At 45.4% G+C, this 19,408-nt stretch overlaps 1 protein-coding gene across 2 annotated transcripts in view; it reads right to left on the bottom strand.

The window, feature by feature from the left end:
• DNMT1 (DNA methyltransferase 1) overlaps nt 1-19,408 on the bottom strand; it is a 73,685-nt gene that overhangs the window by 17,930 nt on the left and 36,347 nt on the right. For both annotated transcript variants that reach the window (XM_063119561.1, XM_063119562.1), the window contains exons 15-22: nt 18,956-19,145; nt 16,336-16,433; nt 13,129-13,276; nt 12,517-12,632; nt 9,595-9,799; nt 5,964-6,097; nt 3,014-3,187; nt 267-488 (exon numbers count right to left, since the gene is read on the bottom strand). In XM_063119561.1, the coding sequence (XP_062975631.1) occupies nt 267-488; nt 3,014-3,187; nt 5,964-6,097; nt 9,595-9,799; nt 12,517-12,632; nt 13,129-13,276; nt 16,336-16,433; nt 18,956-19,145 (1,287 nt within the window). The remainder of the gene's footprint in view (nt 1-266; nt 489-3,013; nt 3,188-5,963; nt 6,098-9,594; nt 9,800-12,516; nt 12,633-13,128; nt 13,277-16,335; nt 16,434-18,955; nt 19,146-19,408) is intronic.

Raw genomic sequence — 19,408 nt, 5'->3', positions numbered from 1 at the left:
ATGGATCTCCCCCCTTGCTGGATTAGGGCGCTGTTGACTACTTAGGATGTGGAAAGACCAACCTAATTCACCAATAGGATTTCTTTTTTTCCATTTCAGCAGCAAAACTATGCCCTCTGCTGCTGACCAGTATGCCAGTTGCTGGTGAACACGGGTAGGCAGGTGGTGTTGCACTCATGACATGCTTGTGAGTCTCCCATAGGCAGGTAGTCGGCCTCTGTGTGAACAGAACGCAGAACTCGATGGGACTCTTCTGATGTTCTTACCTGTACAGTTTGTACACACGCAGCTTGATTTCTGCCTCATTGGGCCTGCCGCTGCTGCGGATGTTGCAGTAGATTGCCTTGATCCGGCCAATGCGGTACGGTTCAGGTGCATCCTGGTTGCTCCCTTTGATGTATTCAGAGTACTTGCGGTAGTGCTCGGGGTACAGCTCCTCATTCACGGCTTCCTTTTTCTGACGCTTGACAGGACTGGCTAGTCTCAGGCTGGGGAGAAGGAAGAACGAGAGAGAAAAATTAACAACAACAGGGGGCAAATGACATCCCAAGCTGATGGTTCTGTGAACTTGAAGGGAGTTTGTCCTCCTCTGCCTTCTTTCAGGCTGCTGATGTGCAAGAAAATAATTGTGGAAAGGGCGTGAAGAATGTTTCTGGCCCAGTCACTTGTGTCAACTTACTTGCAAGGCTGTGCTGGGGTCGTCGACTGATCCAAGATTTATTGCCTTTTAATCATTCACTTGCCTTGATTAAAATGTGAATGTGTCTGCATATTACTAAGATATGCACAAGATTGTATAATCTCATTGCATGACATTACGTGTAAAGTTAAACAATCAAAACTTACCACTCATCGTTAGACGGCAAGGCCATCTCTAATGCATCTTTTAAAATGGTCTTTTAACACTCCTTAACCAACAGTTTCCCCACCACAAATTCTGCACCCTCAACTCAGTTTCACTAGCCATTAAAATTGTCCTTAGCCATTAAAATTGACCGTATCAATGAACTAATGCTTTAGTTCAGTGGTTCCCAGTTGGTGGTCCACAGACCCCAGAGGGTCCACGTAACCCACCCAGGGGGTTCGTGGCACCATTCACATATTAGCTCTGCAAGGTCCGCATTTTAATAAAAGAAAATACGCCGTCTCCCGCGCTCCGTTTGCTTCGACGGTGACGTCATGCGCGAAAGCACCTGCGTGATTTAGTGGCTAGCTTCAGAGATTACTTCCCTGCACCTAATCTTGAAAACTCATGGAGAAGGAATCCTTTTGAATGTGGTGACGTACAACTAACAACTCTATCTGCGGAAGAGCAAGATGCACTTGTTGACGTGACTTGTGATGGTTCATTGAAATCATTTTTCAAAGAATATAGACTGGACCAATTCTGGGTGAAGGTTTTTCCTGATTGTAAGAAGTTAGGGGGAAAAGCTTTGAAACATCTAGTTCCCTTTTGTTCCACATATCTTTGTGAACAAACATTTTCGACATTTTGTTATATGAAGAACAAGCATAGAAATCGGCTTGATGTTGATCCAGATTTGAGATTAAAAGTAGGAAATATTGAACCGGATGTAGAAGGGATTTTCGGGACAAAAAGAGGCATGATTTCTCCCATCACATTTAGGTTTAGTAGCTGCTAGACAGGTCACAATTTGTTCAATTGTAAACTAGACGTTAGTAAAATTAAATTCGTCTTTATATTCCTAACTAAATCATTGTCATTTTTGCGTGGTAATATCACAAATACCACAAATTTTATGGTCTGTTTTTTAGTATACTTAAAATCCTTTGCTTATTAGGGGCTACCTCTTATTTTCTCCAAAAAATTGCTTTGCACAGGTAACTACCATAGAGATAACAAAGTTTTCAAAAGTAGGGGGTCCATGGCTTGGCATTTGAAAAACAAGGGGTCTGCAGTACTTAGCAAATTGGGAACCACTGCTTTAGTTCATTAATCTAGCAGTTTAAGTGAATTGCCCTGCTAACACACTACAGAATGCGTCCCGAAGATTCACAGTGTAATTACACAAAGTTTCATACTCTCACAACTGTACCCCAAGGTTTTCCTCCCTTAAGAACTTTAACCCCCTCTCCTCCATCTTTCACATACAACTTGGCAAAGTAAGTTATGCACCAAAATAGGTCTCCCCATTCCTGAGCTTTAGTTCTGCCCAAATCCTATCCAAACTTGCCCTATCTCATACCCCCAAATCTGTTAACCAGGTCATTAGGCTCTTATCCTCCTTAACAGTCTTCCGGAATTTAAGAAAGCCATAAAGACTGATCTCTTCCGGCAGGCCTACCCAGTTGAATTTTAAGATGCCTTTTTAATAATGTGCTGCGTTTAATAATGTATTAGTTTACATTACTGGAGGGCCAGGAACTCTTCTCGATCAACCCAGAGTGCAGGACATGGAATAATGGGCTCAAGTTACAAGAAGCCAGATTCTGGCTGGACATCAGGAAAAACTTCCTGACTGTTAGAGCAGTACTACAATGGAATCAGTTACCTGGGGAGGTTGTGGGCTCTCCCACACTAGAGGCATTCAAGAGGCAGCTGAACAACCATCTGTCAGGGATGCTGTAGGGTGGATTCTTGCATTGAGCGGGGGGTTGGACTTGATGGCCTTATAGGCCCCTTCCAACTCTACCATCCTATGATTCTATGAATTAGTTCTACGTATTTTATGGTGTTTGCATTTGTGTTGTACCCTGCCTCGATCCAATAGGGAAAGGAGGGTAACAAATAAATATATTATCATCATCATCTCTATTCACATTGGAGTCCTAGAAAAACTCCAGCTGTTTTCTGGTGGATAGCCGGCTATGGGTTAAAAAAGGGAGCCCTAAATGAACCACAACAGGAAATCGCCCTCCTTCTGAACTATTGTTTTAATGGCACTCAGCCCAACATGTATCAATGATCTATTTTGTAATTCCTGCCTTACTGACGGCGCTACCCCAAACGATCCCTTCTCTTGTCCCACCCAATGCCAGTTCAAGGACCAACCTGAACGGGAAGGCATCCGGTGGGAGGAAAACGCCATCTCCCACCCGGTACTGCACTCCGTTTTTTGTCGCCATGCCATAGAACATCTTCGCTTCCGACTCCTCCTGGGGCTCCAAGACTTTGGGGATTTCCTTCTGCCTGACCTCATCTAAACGAGTACAGCTCATGCAGAACCTAGGAGGGAAAACAGAGGCTTGGTCTGGACTGGGGGAACAAACAATCAAACACTTAACCACCCCAACGCCCAGAATGGCTTGGAGTGTGGCAATGAGGGACAGGGCCTTTTCGGTGGTGGCCCCCAGATTATGGAACGATCTCCCTGACGAGGCTCGCCTGGCACCAACGCTATCTTTCCGGCGCCAGGTTCCTCTTTGCCCAGGCATATGGCGGCACATTTTAATCACCCACATGTTTAGTTTTTTAACGTTTTTTAATGCTTTATGTGTGTATGTTCTGTGTTTTAGAATTTAAAATTTTGTATACTCGTTTTTATCTTAATTTTAGAATTTCTGTAAACCGCCCAGAGAACCCTGGCTATGGGAGCGGTATATAAATGTAATAAATAAATGGTATTTTAGAAGGAAGGGGAGAGGCGGAAGGGAGAAACACCACTAAAGCTGGACGAGGAAGAAGAGGGGAGGCTCTGGCGCTAGTATCAATAGTAAAACCGGCTTTAATATGTTTTTTTTAAAAAAAGGACTTTTTCTTGACGATATATAAAAGATGCGCTCGACGTTTCGGATTACTGAGAATCCTTCAGGAGCTAAAATAAATTGCTGATTTAATATTTTTTATTGTTTCCAAACACCAATAAATAAAAAACACTACAGAGCAAAATATAATACATGTAGACAGACACACCCATAAAAATCAAACAAAGCAAAAACAAACAAAAAACACAAAAATAAAATGTTCTTCCGATATTCTCCCTACCAAAAATATGTAACAATGTTGTTATTCTTTTTTCTTATTCTATCACCGTCAAATCCAAATCTCTCTCTCAACATTTCCTACATTAATGGTTGAATCCACAGATATACAAGTCATCTTTTTCTCGTCCCTTCATAAAGTTTACAAAAGGTTCCCATTCAGTTATAAATCTTAAAGTCGATTTTTCTCTCATTATTGCCGTGAGTTTCACTGTCTCCGCTAGCTCAAACAGCTTCAATAGCCATTCCTCTACTATGGGCACTATTTTCCCCTTCCATTTTTGTGCATATAGTAATCTTGCAGCTGTTGTCATATATAAGAATATAGTCCCATGGTTCTTTCTCATCTGCTGATCCATAAATCCCAAAAGAATGTATTCCAGTTTCAGTTGGATATTAATTTTTAGGATTTTTTGGATTACAGAGTGATTTTTTTTTAAAAAAAAATTAATTTTTTTAAATATAATTTATTAAACTCTATTTAACAAAGCGGTTTAAAAAAGTTTAAAATATATATAAAAACATACAAGTCAGACAGCGTTTCTAATAAATACACAAACACGATTTCTGTAGATGCTGAACCGAGTTTGTTTCCTTCAATTTACTGTGGTCAGAGGAAGATTTGTTAAACCAGAGTTGGATGCCACATCTGATTACAGAATGAATTTGTATCCAGAAAGTTTTTGCTTTTTTGCAGGTCCACCTGAATTATTCTCACATCAATATATACATATCTTTAAGCTGCACATTTACTTTTTAAGCAAAAGAACTCTATATGAAGTCAAATATACAATCCAGTCCACTTAAGACAAAATAATCTGACCCCAGTTTCAGAGTGAGTCTCAAAATAATGTACTTAAGCAATGCTATGAGGGCATTTATAAATCAGTAACAATTAGGGTCAGGTGATACAGACTGTTATTCTAGAGAGGCTACTGCCTCAGACAGGAAAAGGAAAGGAACCTCTCGTGCAAGCACTGAGTCATTACTGACTCTTGGAGGGACGCCAGCTTTCGCTGACGTTTTCTTGGCAGGCCTTATAGCGGTGTGGTTTGCCATTGCCTTCCTCGGCTGTTATTACCTTTCCCCCAGTGGGGTTGGTTTGCCATTGCCTTCCCCAGCCGTGATTACCTTTCCCCCAGCTAACTGGGTACTCATTTTACCGACCTCGGGAGGATGGAAGGCTGAGTCGACCCGAGCCGGCTGCCTGAAACCAGCTTCTGTTGGGATCAAACTCAGGCCGTGGGGAGAGTTTCAGTCCACCAAAAAGAATAACATAAAATAAATAAATAAATAAATAAATACTTGACAAACATTTCACGTTACAGGTTGGTCTTTTCCCTTGCACACTGTATAAGATTGACAATGAGTAGCATTGCTTAAGTACATTATTTTGAGATTCACTCTGAAACTGGGGTCAAGTTATTTGGTCTTAAGTGGACTGGATTGTATATGTGACTTCATATAGAGTTCTTTCGCTTAAAAAGTAAATGTGCAGCTTGAAGATACGTATGCATTGATGTGAGAATAATTCACGTAAAAACTGTGTTATAAAAACTAGAGTTACAAGGGTCGTGGTAAGAGACAATAAAAACGTTATCAAGATGTTCTATATTCTTAGGGTTTGTCCATGTCGTTTGAGATATGCTATGCTGTACAATTTAAGGTACATTTTTATAACAGTATATTAATTAAATTTATTTTAGCTCCTGAAGGATTCTCAGTAATCCGAAATGTCGAGCGCATCTTTTATATATTGTCAAGAAAAACTTCTGCCGGTTTTATTGATACTAATAATATTAAAGCCAGTTTTGCTATTGATACCAGCACCAGAGCCTCACCTCTTCTTCCTTGCCCAATTTTAGAAGGAAGTTTAGCAGCTCTAGCACCTAAAGCTTTGCCTTAAAGCCATGTTATGCGCAATGCCACACATTTCTTGGTCTTCCGCTCTGTTTTCAGTGCATTCCAGTTGGAAACGCCCGCTGCCCACCCTCCAGAACCATTCACTCCCATGAACTAACTTGTGTTTGTTGTCTTCCGTGGGCTGGATCTTTGGTGGAGTCTCAAACCTGGCATACTCTTGATCATACCACATTTGGTAAAAATAGGTTCTGCCATCATCTTCCACCATCTTGATCTCCATATCAAGTCCTCCCTAGGGGACGAGGGACAACAGATTGTCTAAGCAAGACAAGGAATGGCCATTATGGATTTCAGAACACACATGCTCAATACAGGAGCTGTAAAAGCTCATGCCCTTTCCCATCAGTTTGTCTCATGACGGATGTTCTGGCTGCAGAATGTTCTCAATGCCACCACATGGAAAGCACTCAAGTAAGAGAGATTCAATCATGTGTTTAAAACAGGGGTGGGCATCCTAAATTCAAATGCCCTCTGCATGCAGAACCATCTCTCCTTTCTCTGGCAGCCTGTTGGGTGGGAAGAGAGAGAGAGAGAGAGAGAGAGAGAGAGAAAAGGGAGTAGCAGAAAGAGAAAATGAATGACCCAACCACTTTAGGTTCTGGCTCTGTCACCACCAACATGCAGCCCCTGGCAAACCGCCCACAAGGCAACACAGCCCTTGAGTGGAAAGTGAGGGGGGGGAGCAGGGGAGAGGAAAAAAGCCCAAGCTTCAGTTTCAATTTAGTTGTGGCTACAACTGTCAGTGGTTTGACATGATAAGATGTGGGACAATTGCGGAGAGAGCAGATCCACAGCAAACACAGGATGCAGAGAGAGACACTCTTATATCATGTATACCAGTGGTTCCCAAAGTGGGCGGTACTTCCCCCTTGGGGGCAGTGGGATTGCATAGGGGGGCATTAAGAGGCAAGGGGGCGGCAGGGGGGCGCTCGAGGTGGTCTTTTCCCAGAAGCGCCTCTCCAGAAGGTCTTAAAACCCAGGGACATTTTTATGGAAGAAGGTAGTTTGGTCCCAAGCCATATAGGGGAAGAATCCACACATGTATTAATACTGTTTAAGAAGAGTCCTTTTAACGGTGAATTGAAATGTTTCAAAAGCACCAAACTCTAATGAAGAGACATACCCTGCTTGGTGTGCCCCGCCATGCTGGCTACAAAACAGAGGCATTCACTCTTTTCCCTCCCTCCCTCGGCAAGCCTGTGGTGGGTGCTTTGGATTTTAAATAAATATTAAATTGTTACTGTTTTGAATTTTATTGTTATTATCTTCCTTAGTGGGTCGTTGAAAACCTCTATTCTGAATAATGATTTTTAGAGTGTAAGGTAGGGGGCACTGGGCATGAGTTTGTGGAACCAAGGGGGCGGTTACCTGAAAAAGTTTGGGAACCACTGATGTATATTGTTATAAATTGTATAAAAGCATGTTTAATGTCTCGTGTTGCGATAGAGAAACAGATTATTATGCTTTAGAGCCAGGATTTTTTATTATTATTAATATTTATTTATAAAGCGCCATCCATTTTCATGGCGCTGTACAAAACAAAACAAAACAAGACAATCTGCCATATGGCTTACAATCTAAAATCAGCGTAACAGACAGGGGAGGGAGGGGAAAAACCAACCAGGGTAGGTAGGGGGCATTAAAACTAAAATATAGACTAGTATGACCACGCTACGGTTAAAAAGCTTTCGAGGAAAGAAATGTTTTCACGCGAGATTTAAAGACAGAAATTGATGTCGTGGTCTGCAAATGCACTGGAAGAGAATTCCAGGCATAGGGGGCAGCGAGCGAGAACGGGCGAAGACGAGCGAGAGATGTGGAAACTCTTGGGCAGGTAAGAGACATGGTGTTAGTGAAATAAGGGACGAAAGGTAGGGAGGAGCCACATCATGACAGGTTTTAAAAGGAAGAAGAAGAAGAAGCTGCTGCTGCTGCTGCTTGTATTGGATTCTATAAGAGATAGGAAGCCAGTGGAGGGATTTTAGAAGTGGGGTGACATGATCAAAACGACGAGCCTAGAAAATAATCCTAGCCGCCGAATGATGAATGAAGACAAATGAGAAGAAGGAAGACCGGTCAACAAAAGATTACAATAATCCAGGCGAGAAATAACCAAAGCATGAACAAGGGTCTTGGCGGAAGAGACCGACAGGAACGGTCAAATTCTAGTGATGTTCTACAAGAAGAAATGACAAGACTTAGCTACAAGACTTAGGATTTCATAAGAAAGTTTTATAAGTATTATCTGCTTGGCCTTCAGAGCCCTGTCCACACACCATTCCGAAGGCGCCCCGAAGCCCCTTGAGGGCGCCCCGAAAACGCTCGTGTAGCACATACCTTAATCGTCCCCAGAAGAGGAGGAGGAGGAGGCGTGCTTCGGCGGCGTAGACTGCGGGCGGGCTGCTCCAGGCTCTGTTTCCCTTTAGCCAGCAGGCCCTGCGAGAGCTTGCAGCAGCGGGGCTGAGTCGTGGGAGGGGAGAGAGCGGACGGGCGAAGAAAGGGGAGGGCGCCTCCCACGCCCCCGGGACCGCGCAGGGGCCTCCTCCGCTGCCGCCGCCCCTTTCCTCGCCCGTCCGCTCTCTTCCCTCCCACGACCCAGCCCCACTGCTGCAAGCTCTCGCAGGGCCTGCTGGCTAAAGGGAAACGGAGCCTGGAGCAGCCCGCCCACAGTCTGCACTGCCGAAGGACGCCTCCTCCTCCGCCTCTTCTGGGGACGATTAAGGTACATAGTACACAAGCGTTTTCGGGGTGCCCTCAAGGGGCTTCGGGGCACCTTCGGAACGGTGTGTAGACAGGGCCCAGGTCTTTGTAACATGGGCAGGGATGTTACCTCTAATTAGTATTTACTGTATGTTGTACTTGTGTTTTATCTGGAACGTGTAGAGCTAATTTAAAAAGAATTTATTAAAGAAAAGACTGGTTTTTTTTACCAGCACCAGAGCTTGTCTCTCTTACTGCAGCAGTATACTGGGACATTTGCCAGGGCCTAATAATAATAAAATTATTATTATTATTATTATTATTATTATTATTATTTAATGAATTGCCTAGGTGAGTGTGTCACCGTAAGTAACTCCTTCAGCTCTCCCCAACTATGATGTGGGTGTAATAATTCTCAGCCTCACAGCACTCCCCATCTTCATTTAACTTTTGTAACCCGCCCGGAGAGCTTCAGCTATGGGGTGGTATATAAATTTAATAAATAAATATTTATTTCTTACCTGCCTCTCCCTCTGGATCGAGGCAGGGTACAACACAAACTAATTCAAACGTTTAAAACCAGTGCATCCTTAAAAGCAGCACACCATTAAAAAAAGGCACTTTCAAATTCAACTGGGTAGGCCTGCCGGAAGAGATCACTAGGGCCCGCTCTTTACTTGGCCCCATCCCTAGTGACTGCTGCTGCTCGGGCCGCCCCCTTGATTATGGGGATCTCGCTGCCGCCAGCCTCCCCCTTGTGCCTGCTCATGGGCCTCTCTGGTAATTGCAGCAGCCATTAGAATGCTACTGATGGGCAAGTCCCCAAGTAAGTCTATTGAGTGGTGAGGATCTGGGGACCCCAGATGGCAGTGCGCTAGAGGGGAGGGCCCACTTCCCCGGGGCCCTCTAGGAGCCTGAGAATAAGATATCCAGGAGAATGCAGGCAGCCCCTTAGCCTGTGCGCTACAGGTGACGCCAGCGTCGCCCTCCCACAAACAACTGCCAAAGCTGCAAGACTCTTCAACGTACCTCCAGGGCCCAGTTTTCCGAGGGAGCCTTGTAAAGGACATTGACTTTGCCGTGGATGTAAGCCAACTGCATGTCTTCGCATTCATCCACCAAGAAGAGTTCCAGCGGGTCAGAGGTTGCTCCCAGGACGGTGTCGGTGCCACGGCAGAACCAGTGGACGTGGAACATTGGCTCATTGTTAGCATCTTCCCACATGGCTGTGACTCTGGCGAGGAGAGAGAGAGAGAGAAGGGCAGAGAATGAGATCCAAAACGAACCTACCCCAAAGGTCTCCCGCTGTTTGAAGTGCCTTTTTTGCTGTGTCCCAAACACTCCCAGGCAAGGAGCTCTAGTTGGTAATAATGCACTCAAGAGCACTTGGGGGAAGAGAAGGAAGAGGAATTCTGGGTTCTACCCCCGTTTCTGTGCAAGTCCAAGAATGCCCCAAAGACTATCCTTCCTTCCTTTCTTTCTTTCTTTCTTTCTTTCATTCATTCCATTTCATTTCATTTCTATACCGCCCAATAGCCGAAGCTCTCTGGGCGGTTCACAAAAATTAAAATCATAGTAAGACAATCAACAGGTTAAAAGCACAAATACACAATACAGTATAAAAAGCACAACCAGAATAAAAACTACTCAGCAAAATTGATATAAAATTAAAATACAAAGTTAAAACAGTAAAATTTAAATTTAAGTTAAAATTAAGTGTTAAAATACTGGGAGAATAAAAAGGTCTTCAGCTGGCGATGAAAGGAGTACAGTGTAGGCGCCAGGCGGACCTCTCTGGGGAACTCATTCCACAGCCGAGGTGCCACAGCGGAGAAAGCCCTCCTCCTGCCTCACTTCCTTTGGCAGGGGCTCACAGAGAAGGGCCCCTGAAGATGATCTTAAGGTCCGGGCAGGTACATATGGGAGGAGGCGTTCCGTCAAATAACCTGGCCCCAAACCGTTTAGGGCTTTAAATGTCAATACCAGCACTTTGAATCGGGCCCGGACCTGGACTGGCAGCCAATGAAGTTGTAAAAGGACTGGCGTAATATGATCTCGCCGGCCAGTCCCTGTTAGTAAACGGGCTGCCCTGTTTTGTACCAGCTGAAGCTTCCGGACCGTTTTCAAAGGCAGCCCCACGTATAACGCATTACAGTAATCCAAACAAGAGGTTATCAGAGCATGGATAACTGTAGCTAGGCTATCTCTGTCCAGATAAGGGCGTAGTTGGTATATCAACCTAAGCTGATAAAAGGTGCTCTTTGCCACTGAGTTCACCTGTGCCTCAAGTGACAGTTCTGGATCCAAGAGCACCCCCAAACTATGGACCCGATCCTTTAGGGAGAGTGCAACCCCGTCCAGGACAGGGCAAACATCACCTCGCCGGACAGATGAACCACCCGCTAACAGTACCTCCGTCTTGTCTGGATTGAGTCTCAGTTTGTTAGCCCTCATCCAGTGAGGGCTAACAAACTGAGTGACAATGTTATAAAAGGCAGGTCAGTGTTATTGCACATTTTGGAGGTGAAGGCTCTCATTGGCCACTAGTCCAGATGGCTTTTATTTATTTATTTATTTATTGCATTTTTATACTGTGCAACCTCCAGTATCAGAGGCAGTGAGCCTATAAACGCCAGTTGCTGGGGAACATGGTTGAGAGGGTGCTGTTGCACCTGTGCCCTGCTTGTGGGTCTATAGTCAACAGCTAGTTGGCCATTGTGTTAACAGAGTGGCTTTCTAGTTCACAAGTTCACAGCTTCTGTGCTGCAAAAGCTTAGTAAAACAACACATAAATGTATTCAGAAGGTGGATACAACCCTCTGACAATCAAACAGCAACGTGTTCAGAACGGTCTAACAGACAGGTCCTTTCTTTCTAAACATTACCGTCGTGTTCCTTAAAAAAACCTCCTACCTTCTTAGGAGACAAAAAAACGAGGCCTGCTAATTAACCCACAAAGCTTTATTTAAGCAAAACAACATCTCTTCCCACCTGAAGAGAGTCTAATCTCTTGGAAACTTCTCCCTAGGCAAAAACTTTGCAAACTAAGCAAGAATCAGTTACTTGGGGAAGTTGTGGGCTCTCCCACACTAGAGGCCTTCAAGAGGCAGCTGGACAAGCATCTGTCGGGATGCTTTAGGGTGGATTCCTGCATTGAGCAGGGGGTTGGACTCGATGGCCTTGTAGGCGCCTTCCAACTCTGCTATTCTATGATTCTATGACAATTGTCATTTCAAGGAGAATGGAAAGCCTTTTCCCAAAATGTGTTACATTCAGAGAGGCTAGTTTTGAGGCTGCTTCAGATGCAATATGAGCCTGGCCGACTTTCCCTCGCCTTCCTTCCACTCTGTTCGTTTTAGCCTGCAGTGCACCCTAGGATCAGCTAGCCTGTCGGTGCCCTCTCCTTCAGAAGAATGTGGGCTTCCCCCTCCCTCTGTATGATTTGCCCTTGACGAGGTAAGCTCTGGAGAGAGATCACGACCAGCTGGAGGAGAAAGCGTGAGAGCTCTGTCCCCCACTGGTACAGGCTGGCCTGCATCTGGGGCCGACTCCTTTACCTCAGAGTCTGATTCTAACTGATTACCTGAAACACCTTCTTCCAAAATAGGGGGAGCAAGGCTAGACACGACAATTACCATGCTAGTGTGTACGTGTACGTATGCTAAACGATAATTGTCATTTATAGCACAATCCTTTACATGCCCGCTAAGAAGCAAGCTCCGCTCCATTGTGTTCAATGGCGCTTACTCCTGGGTAAATACATATAGGGTTGCAGCCTTATCCTCCCAGTCAGCCCATTAAGCCAGTCCCTATTATTCCCAGATTATAAAAAGGACTGATAGAAAATCCCTGATTTTATCCATTTTGTCGTAGAACTTGAAGTTTGAACCCAGGTCCAGGCACAAGCCCTCTACCAATCAGTCCACGATGGCACACGTTTATTGTACGCACCTTGCCAGATAGAGAGGTTTCGTGAGGTCATCGGGGCTGACAGAAACACAGTCGCCGATTTGCAGGGTCTCCGAATCGATGCAAACCTTCTGGTAATAGTGCTTCTTACCATCACTCTGTAAACAGAAAAGGGTAGACCAGCTACTGGCAGGACAAGATAAGAGCTGATATTGGGGTCTGGAAGCCTACACAAGAAGTCCACCGACACCACGTCTCAGAGCTCTCTTTCTTGGCAAAGAGGAAATGAGAGAATTCTGCCCTGCCGTTTCGTCATGGACTGAAGAAACCTGGCTTGCAATGTGCACCCTCCTTAGTTCTCTGAAGACCTCTCTGTTTTGTTTGTTAAAAAACAAGTTCCTAGGCCTTGTGCAGTAAATAATTTTTAAAAGGTCAAAGTAGCGTCTAAATCAGAAATGGATTGAAAAAGGGCACCAGCCCTTTATGCACACTGTCTGGTAATCAGGCAACATCGATTACACTGTGACAGGCAGAATCAAGTTGTTAAACTCCAGGGGGGGCCTACCCTATACACAACTTAAGAGCAGAACCCAAACCTAGCTCCCTTTTCTTTAACTGGCTTAACGTGTGCCGTTTCCCGCAGAGGTGGCATACCTTGACAGGGTCTCCCACCCAGGAAATCCGGCTTTTGCTTTGCTTCTTCTTCCTCCCTTGCAGCATCTTTTTGGGCGAGGGCACTTCAGGGATGTTATCGTCCACCTCTTCGTCTTCATCAGCTTCTTTCACAGCCAGGTTGGGGCACCTAAAACCAAGTTTAAAAACACACAGTGCTCGCAGCAGTTGAGAAATTAAGGCATTATCATTCAGCTCTCTCCTGACCTTGCCGGCCAAAAAACACCCAATTCTACGAGTTGCTCACATTTCGCAAGCTGGTTTATGCCATCGAAATATTATAACAATGCTTATCCTTTCAATTTCCAAAATTCTGGCTAATTAATTTATCTTAGGGTGCAATCCTATACACGTTTAGACAGACAGAAGTACAACTCCCAGCATGCTCCAGCTGGCTGGGGCATGCCGGGAGTTGTAGGATTCTCATTTCTGTGGCTCTTTTCAATCCTTGATAACAAACAACGAGTACCAAAGGCACACAACTACTATAATAATATACAATCGGTATGTTTCCATACAGGCTTCAGCTGATACAGGTTGCTAAGCAACAGTAACAACGTGTAACGTCAGCTGATACAGGTTGCTAAGCCCCTTGCCTGACTCCTCCAGGCTTTCCAAGGTAATCCTACCCCCCTTTCTGCCTCTTCGCTCCCCCCACCCACAAGGGGGCAGCATCACGGTCCGGAGCATGAGTGAGGCACGGCCGGGTGGGAGGCCGCTCGCCCGCTGCGAGCTGAGGCCCCGGCCTGATCGCATGTGAGCTGGGCGGGTGGCCCAAGGCTGACAGGAACCCCAGGGACAGGGGGACACCTGCCCCCCCCGGTCTGTCAGACGGCGCTGTATCAGCGGCCTCCAAGCAGCCTGCATCCCCGCGATATTTAATTAATAAACTTTAAGATATGCTACAACGGCGTATGTTATGCTGGGTGCAGCTAGTATACTAAAAATACTAAAAAAGGGGTGAACACTTATACCAAACCAAAGTTCCTATAACATAATAAACAACCATAAACATAGTACACATTAGAATAATGATATGCAATTGTAGAAACACAGAATCACAAAATGTAAACACAAATCTCAACAGTATTTTTTGAACTGACATAAGCTTCTTTCAATAGGCAAACAGGCTACCGGTGTAAATTAATTCCGTTTTCGCTGTCTGCTTCTTCAGAATTATACCAACCATAGGGATAAATGCCGTGGCCAAAAAAGCAGGGGTTCCAAACTTCATTCTGTATATATCTCCACTTGAATGCTTAAAGCCTGGCAGAAAAACCTCAAACATATTTTTTCTTCATCTTTTGTGATTCTGTGTTTCTACAATTGTATATCATTATTCTAATGTGTACTATGACTGTTTATGGTTGTTTATTATGTTATAGGAACTTTGGTTTGGTTTAAGTGTTCACCCCTTTTTTTTTTAGTATATTGCATTTTACTATAGTAGTTGTGTGTCTTTGGCACTTGGTTGTTATCATTCATATCAATTACTGCCTTCTCTAATTTTGTACATCTTTTCAGTGCTTTGCACCAATGTTTGTCTCATTATTACAACACTCTGTGAAATTGGACACTGTGCAGCATTAAACACCTTCCACAGCTCTTTTGAAAAGCTCAGTTTTCCAGAACAGATGTTTTGGGATACAACAACACCCATCAGCCCCAGTTAGCATTGTTGATGGCTAGGGATGCTAGGAGTTGTTTTAACCCAAAACCTTTGGAGGGCACCAGGTTGGGGAAGGCTGGGGCTGTTCATTAGACGATCACTTCCACCCTTCATTAAAAACTGAAGGTTTCCAAGCCCTTGTTATTGTAGTGCTGAGGTTGAAGACAGGACTGAAGCGAGATGCAGCTGCTCAGAGATAGAAAACCAGAAGGAAAGTAATAAAACCCTACATTCCTAATTGTCCAATTCTTATTATTTCCAAATCCACAGGGTAATATATTTCAAGAGGCAACACGTTTATTATTTATTCATTTATTATTAATACTTATATACCACTTAATATAACAAAATCCCTAAGCAGTTTACACATAACCGTTCTTCATGTATCTAGGGAGGGGAATGCCGTCAGTCTTGGGTTGCCATTTTCGAAAGACGACCATCCCCCTGGTTCACCGAGGTGCTTTGAATTTACAAAGCAAGAGCACACGCTCAGGATCTTTCCCCCACACTCAGGATCTTTCCCCCAGCTGTCCTTCCACTGGCAGGTAAAGCCTTGTTTACTCAGGCAGGTGTTTGGCATATAAACTGGTCTGTTTCCTCAAGGAAGGTTTAATTGGCTGGCGCTATTTATTTCATTTGTATTTAATTGTGTATTCAATATATTTGGTTTCATGTCAGGTATTAATTAAGATTTTGTTCTTAACCTAGGTGTTATTGCAAGTCACCTTGAGTGATGTTCTTTGGTAGAAAGGTGGGATATTAAGGGAAGGAAAGGAACCTCTCGTGCAAGCACTGAGTCATTACTGACTCTTGGAGTCAGTAATGACATCAAGTTTTAAAACTTGATGTTGTTCGGACTTTATACTGTTAGTTTTACCCTACCCTGTGCCTGTTTACCCTACCCTGTGCCTGTTTGCATTCTCTTCCCCTCCTTATTGTTCTACTATGATTTTATTAGATTGTAAGCCTATGTGGCAGGGTCTTGCTATTTACTGTTTACTCTGTACAGCACCATGTACATTGATGGTGCTATATAAATAAATAAATAAATAATAATAATAATAATAATAATAATAATAATAATAATAATAATAATTGGAGGGACGCCAGCTTTCGCTGACGTTTTCTTAGCAGGCCTTATAGCAGGGTGGTTTGCTGTTGCCTTCCCTGGCCGTTATTACCTTTCCCCCAGCGGGGTAGTTTGCCGTTGTCTTCCCCGGCCGTTATTACCTTTCCCCCAGCTAACTGGGTACTCATTTTACTGACCTCGGGAGGATGGAAGGCTGAGTTGATCGGAGCCGGCTGCCTGAAACCAGCTTCCGCTGGGATCGAACTCAGGCCGTGGGGAGAGTTTCAGCTGCAGAAACTGCTGCTTTACCGCTCTGCGCCACACGAGGCTCGAGATATTAAACAAACAAACAAATAAAATAGCTAACAAAAGGCTCCGTTGAGCCACAGACGCCCCTGCCCCAAACACCTCGCTGTACAGTACAACTTCAAGACCAAGGTCGTATAATTACCTCCGCTGTTGGCAGGCTTGTTTTGACTTCCCACTGCCACCAAACTTAATCATATCCTGACAAGCCTTGCATTTGCCGCACTCCGGCTGCTGGCAAACCTGGAAAGAGAAAAAAGCAATGGGCTGAGTCAATAGACATAACATGACCCGACTGTTGCCGGATGAGCCGTCAAAGTAGGCGAGCTCACAAGGAAATGTGGGCTGGCCGAGCTCTGCTGGTGCACTTCGAAGGCTGGACCGATGTTTCAAAGATGACAAATGCAAAACAAGCCGCTGCTAAGAAACAGTCCAGGTCGATCCATCTACTATCCATCGCAATTACTAACGGACCTCAAAAGGCTCGTGTCTAAAATGAAGGACAGTAAAGGGAGGGAATCATAGAATAGCAGAGTTGGAAGGGGTCTACAAGGCCATCGAGTCCAACCCCCTGCTCAATGCAGGAATCCACCCTAAAGCATCCCTGACAGATGGTTGTCCAGCTGCCTCTTGAAGGCCTCTAGTATGGGAGAGCCCACAACCTCCCCAGGTAACTGATTCCATTGTCGTACTGCTCTAACAGTCAGGAACAGTTCCTTCAAATTGAGCCCGTTATTCCGTGTCCTGCACTCTGGGAGGATTGAGAAGAGATCCTGGCCCTCCTCTGAGTGACAACCTTTTAAGTATTTGAAGAGTGCTGTCATGTCTCCCCTCAATCTTCTCTTCTCCAAGCTAAACCTGCCCAGTTCTTTCAGTCTCTCTTCATAGGGCTTTGTTTCCAGACCCCTGATCATCCTGGTTGCCCTCCTCTGAACACGCTCCAGCTTGTCTGCGTCCGAGCCCAGAACTGGACGCAATACTCTAGATGAGGCCTAACCAGGGCCGAATAGAGAGGAACCAGTACCTCACGTGATTTGGAAGCTATACTTCTATTAATGCAACCCAAAATAGCATTGGCCTTTCTTGTAGCCATATCGCAACCACCCAGGTCGAAAGGAAGGGCCGCCCCACTTTTTGCAGGGAGCCTCTTTTAGCCCAAGGTGAGATACACAAAAAGGGGCAAAGCCAAAGCCAAAAGGTGGTGGGGTCAAAATACCAGCCTATTGGAGCTTAAAGCATTTACTGCCAGTAACTGAGCGTTAAGGGAGGCATTTCATCCTTTGAGAATGGAAGGCGGGGTGGAAACCTGCAGAATCCGGAAGCCGCCAAGTGATTGGTGGTAGGGGGAAAGGGGTGGGGCCAGGGGAAGGAGGGCGTGGCCACGTGGGACCCCTGGAAAGCTGGACTGAGACCCCAGGAGGGCGAGATGTGGTCCCCAGGTCTGACATCCCCCACTCCAGCTGCATTAGACTTTATGGGGCAGGATGTTCTGAAAACGAAGGGCTTGCCCTAAGAGCACTGCATTGCCCCTGTCAAGAAGTACCCAGCAATGAGACTCGTTTCCCAAATCACCCTGCCACAAACACCACTTGTTAGCCTACTTCAAGCGTTTTTGGGCTCCCCTTTTTGGTGCAGAGAGTGCCCCACCCCACCCCACCCCTTTTGGCAGGTACAACGGTGGTCTTCTCTCGCAGAGATTTAGACGACTCTGCAAGCATATCTAGGGACACTTCCTGTAGTGATGGAAAATTAGGGTCAGGGAACAGTGGCCAATGTAGGAGTTCGTGGCTCGTGCTTCTGCCCACCTGCTCCAAGTAAAAGCCATCTGTGAAGCCAGCCTTCCCCAGCCTAGTGCCATGCTGAATGGGATGGCGGTAACTGTAGTCCAACAGTAATGAGGACGCTGGGTTGGGAAAGGCTGGCTGGGTTAAGCAAATTCCACAGGAGGTTGAGCTTAATGGGCATGCCCACATTTTGAACCAGACATCTCTGCGGTGGCAGAATTTGCGGATGTTTGGGCCAGGAGCAGTGTGGTGGCAGGAAAGAGAAAAGGAAGGTTTTCAGTAAGGCAGGGAGGCCAAAAAGAAGAGACCAGGGAGCCAAAGGTGACATACCGTATTTCTTCGATTCTAAGACGCACTTTTCCCCCTAAATTAACAGCTCTAAAAATGGACTGCATCTTAGAATCGATGGCGTCTTAGAATCGAAGCAATACGGTAAGAGGAAAAGAGGAAGCTCCTGCAGCAGCCTCGAGCCATGCGAGCGAGGAGCTGGTTGGGTAAGCGCCTGTTTTTTCGTTAGGCAAATTTATTCGTAAGTCCCATCGATTTCCATGGGACTTACTCGCGTGTCGTTGTCCCCTGGTGCACAGACTAGTAAAGAGCGAGACTGGAGAGTTACGTTTACTCTGTTTCAACCTTTTTTACCCTTCTTCCCGCACAAACGGCAGTTTCTTCTCTCACAGAGGGAAAAAAGAAAAGGACACAACCATTAGAAGAAAGCCCGGGGGGGGGGGGGGGAGGAGGTTGGCTGGGCGGTGAGGGAAGTATTTCTTTGATTCTAAGATGCCCTTTTCCCCCCAAATTAACATCTCTAAAAATGGGGTGCGCCTTAGAATCGATGGCGTCCTAGAATCGAAGAAATACGGTAGAAACATCGCTTCCTGAATGCTGGAGCCCCAGGCCTCCAATGCAACCCCCGTCACCCCCACTTCTGCAGGCAAAACCAGGCTTTGGGCCTGCAGGGCAGCCTGACTGGATAGTTACCTCACAGACGCCACAGCGCCTGCGTTTCATTGCATTCTCCTTGTCTTCCTCTTTCTCATTCTTCTCTATTTGCTCCGAGAAGAAAGTGTCAAAGATCAAATAGACCAGCTTGGTAGTGGTGGCTTTGGTGGGTCCTTTGTCCTTGTCGATCTTGGTGGGGTGCCTGATGGCCTGCCTTCTGGCTGCCCGCCTGTAAGGAGAAAACAGTGGTGGGATTAACAGCAGGCCGGCAGGATGTATCCGGATCCCAGGTCACCTGGAACAAAATGAATCCCCCCTTCTCTGCCTCAAAGCGGCTACGGTATTCTATTGCCCTGTGGATAGGGGAAATGTTTATTCGCCCATGCGTCCCTTCAGATAGCACAGCGCTGAACCATGGGAAGGGCTGTCGCTGGGTGGCAGAACTCGTGTTTTGCATGTAACACATTCCAGGTTCAACTCCCAGGCAGGGCT

Source organism: Elgaria multicarinata, chromosome 3, assembly GCF_023053635.1.
Source record: "Elgaria multicarinata webbii isolate HBS135686 ecotype San Diego chromosome 3, rElgMul1.1.pri, whole genome shotgun sequence".
Lineage (NCBI taxonomy): Eukaryota > Metazoa > Chordata > Lepidosauria > Squamata > Anguidae > Elgaria > Elgaria multicarinata.
Note: the sequence above shows the minus strand (reverse complement) of the source record. Positions and strands in the feature narration are given on the sequence as shown.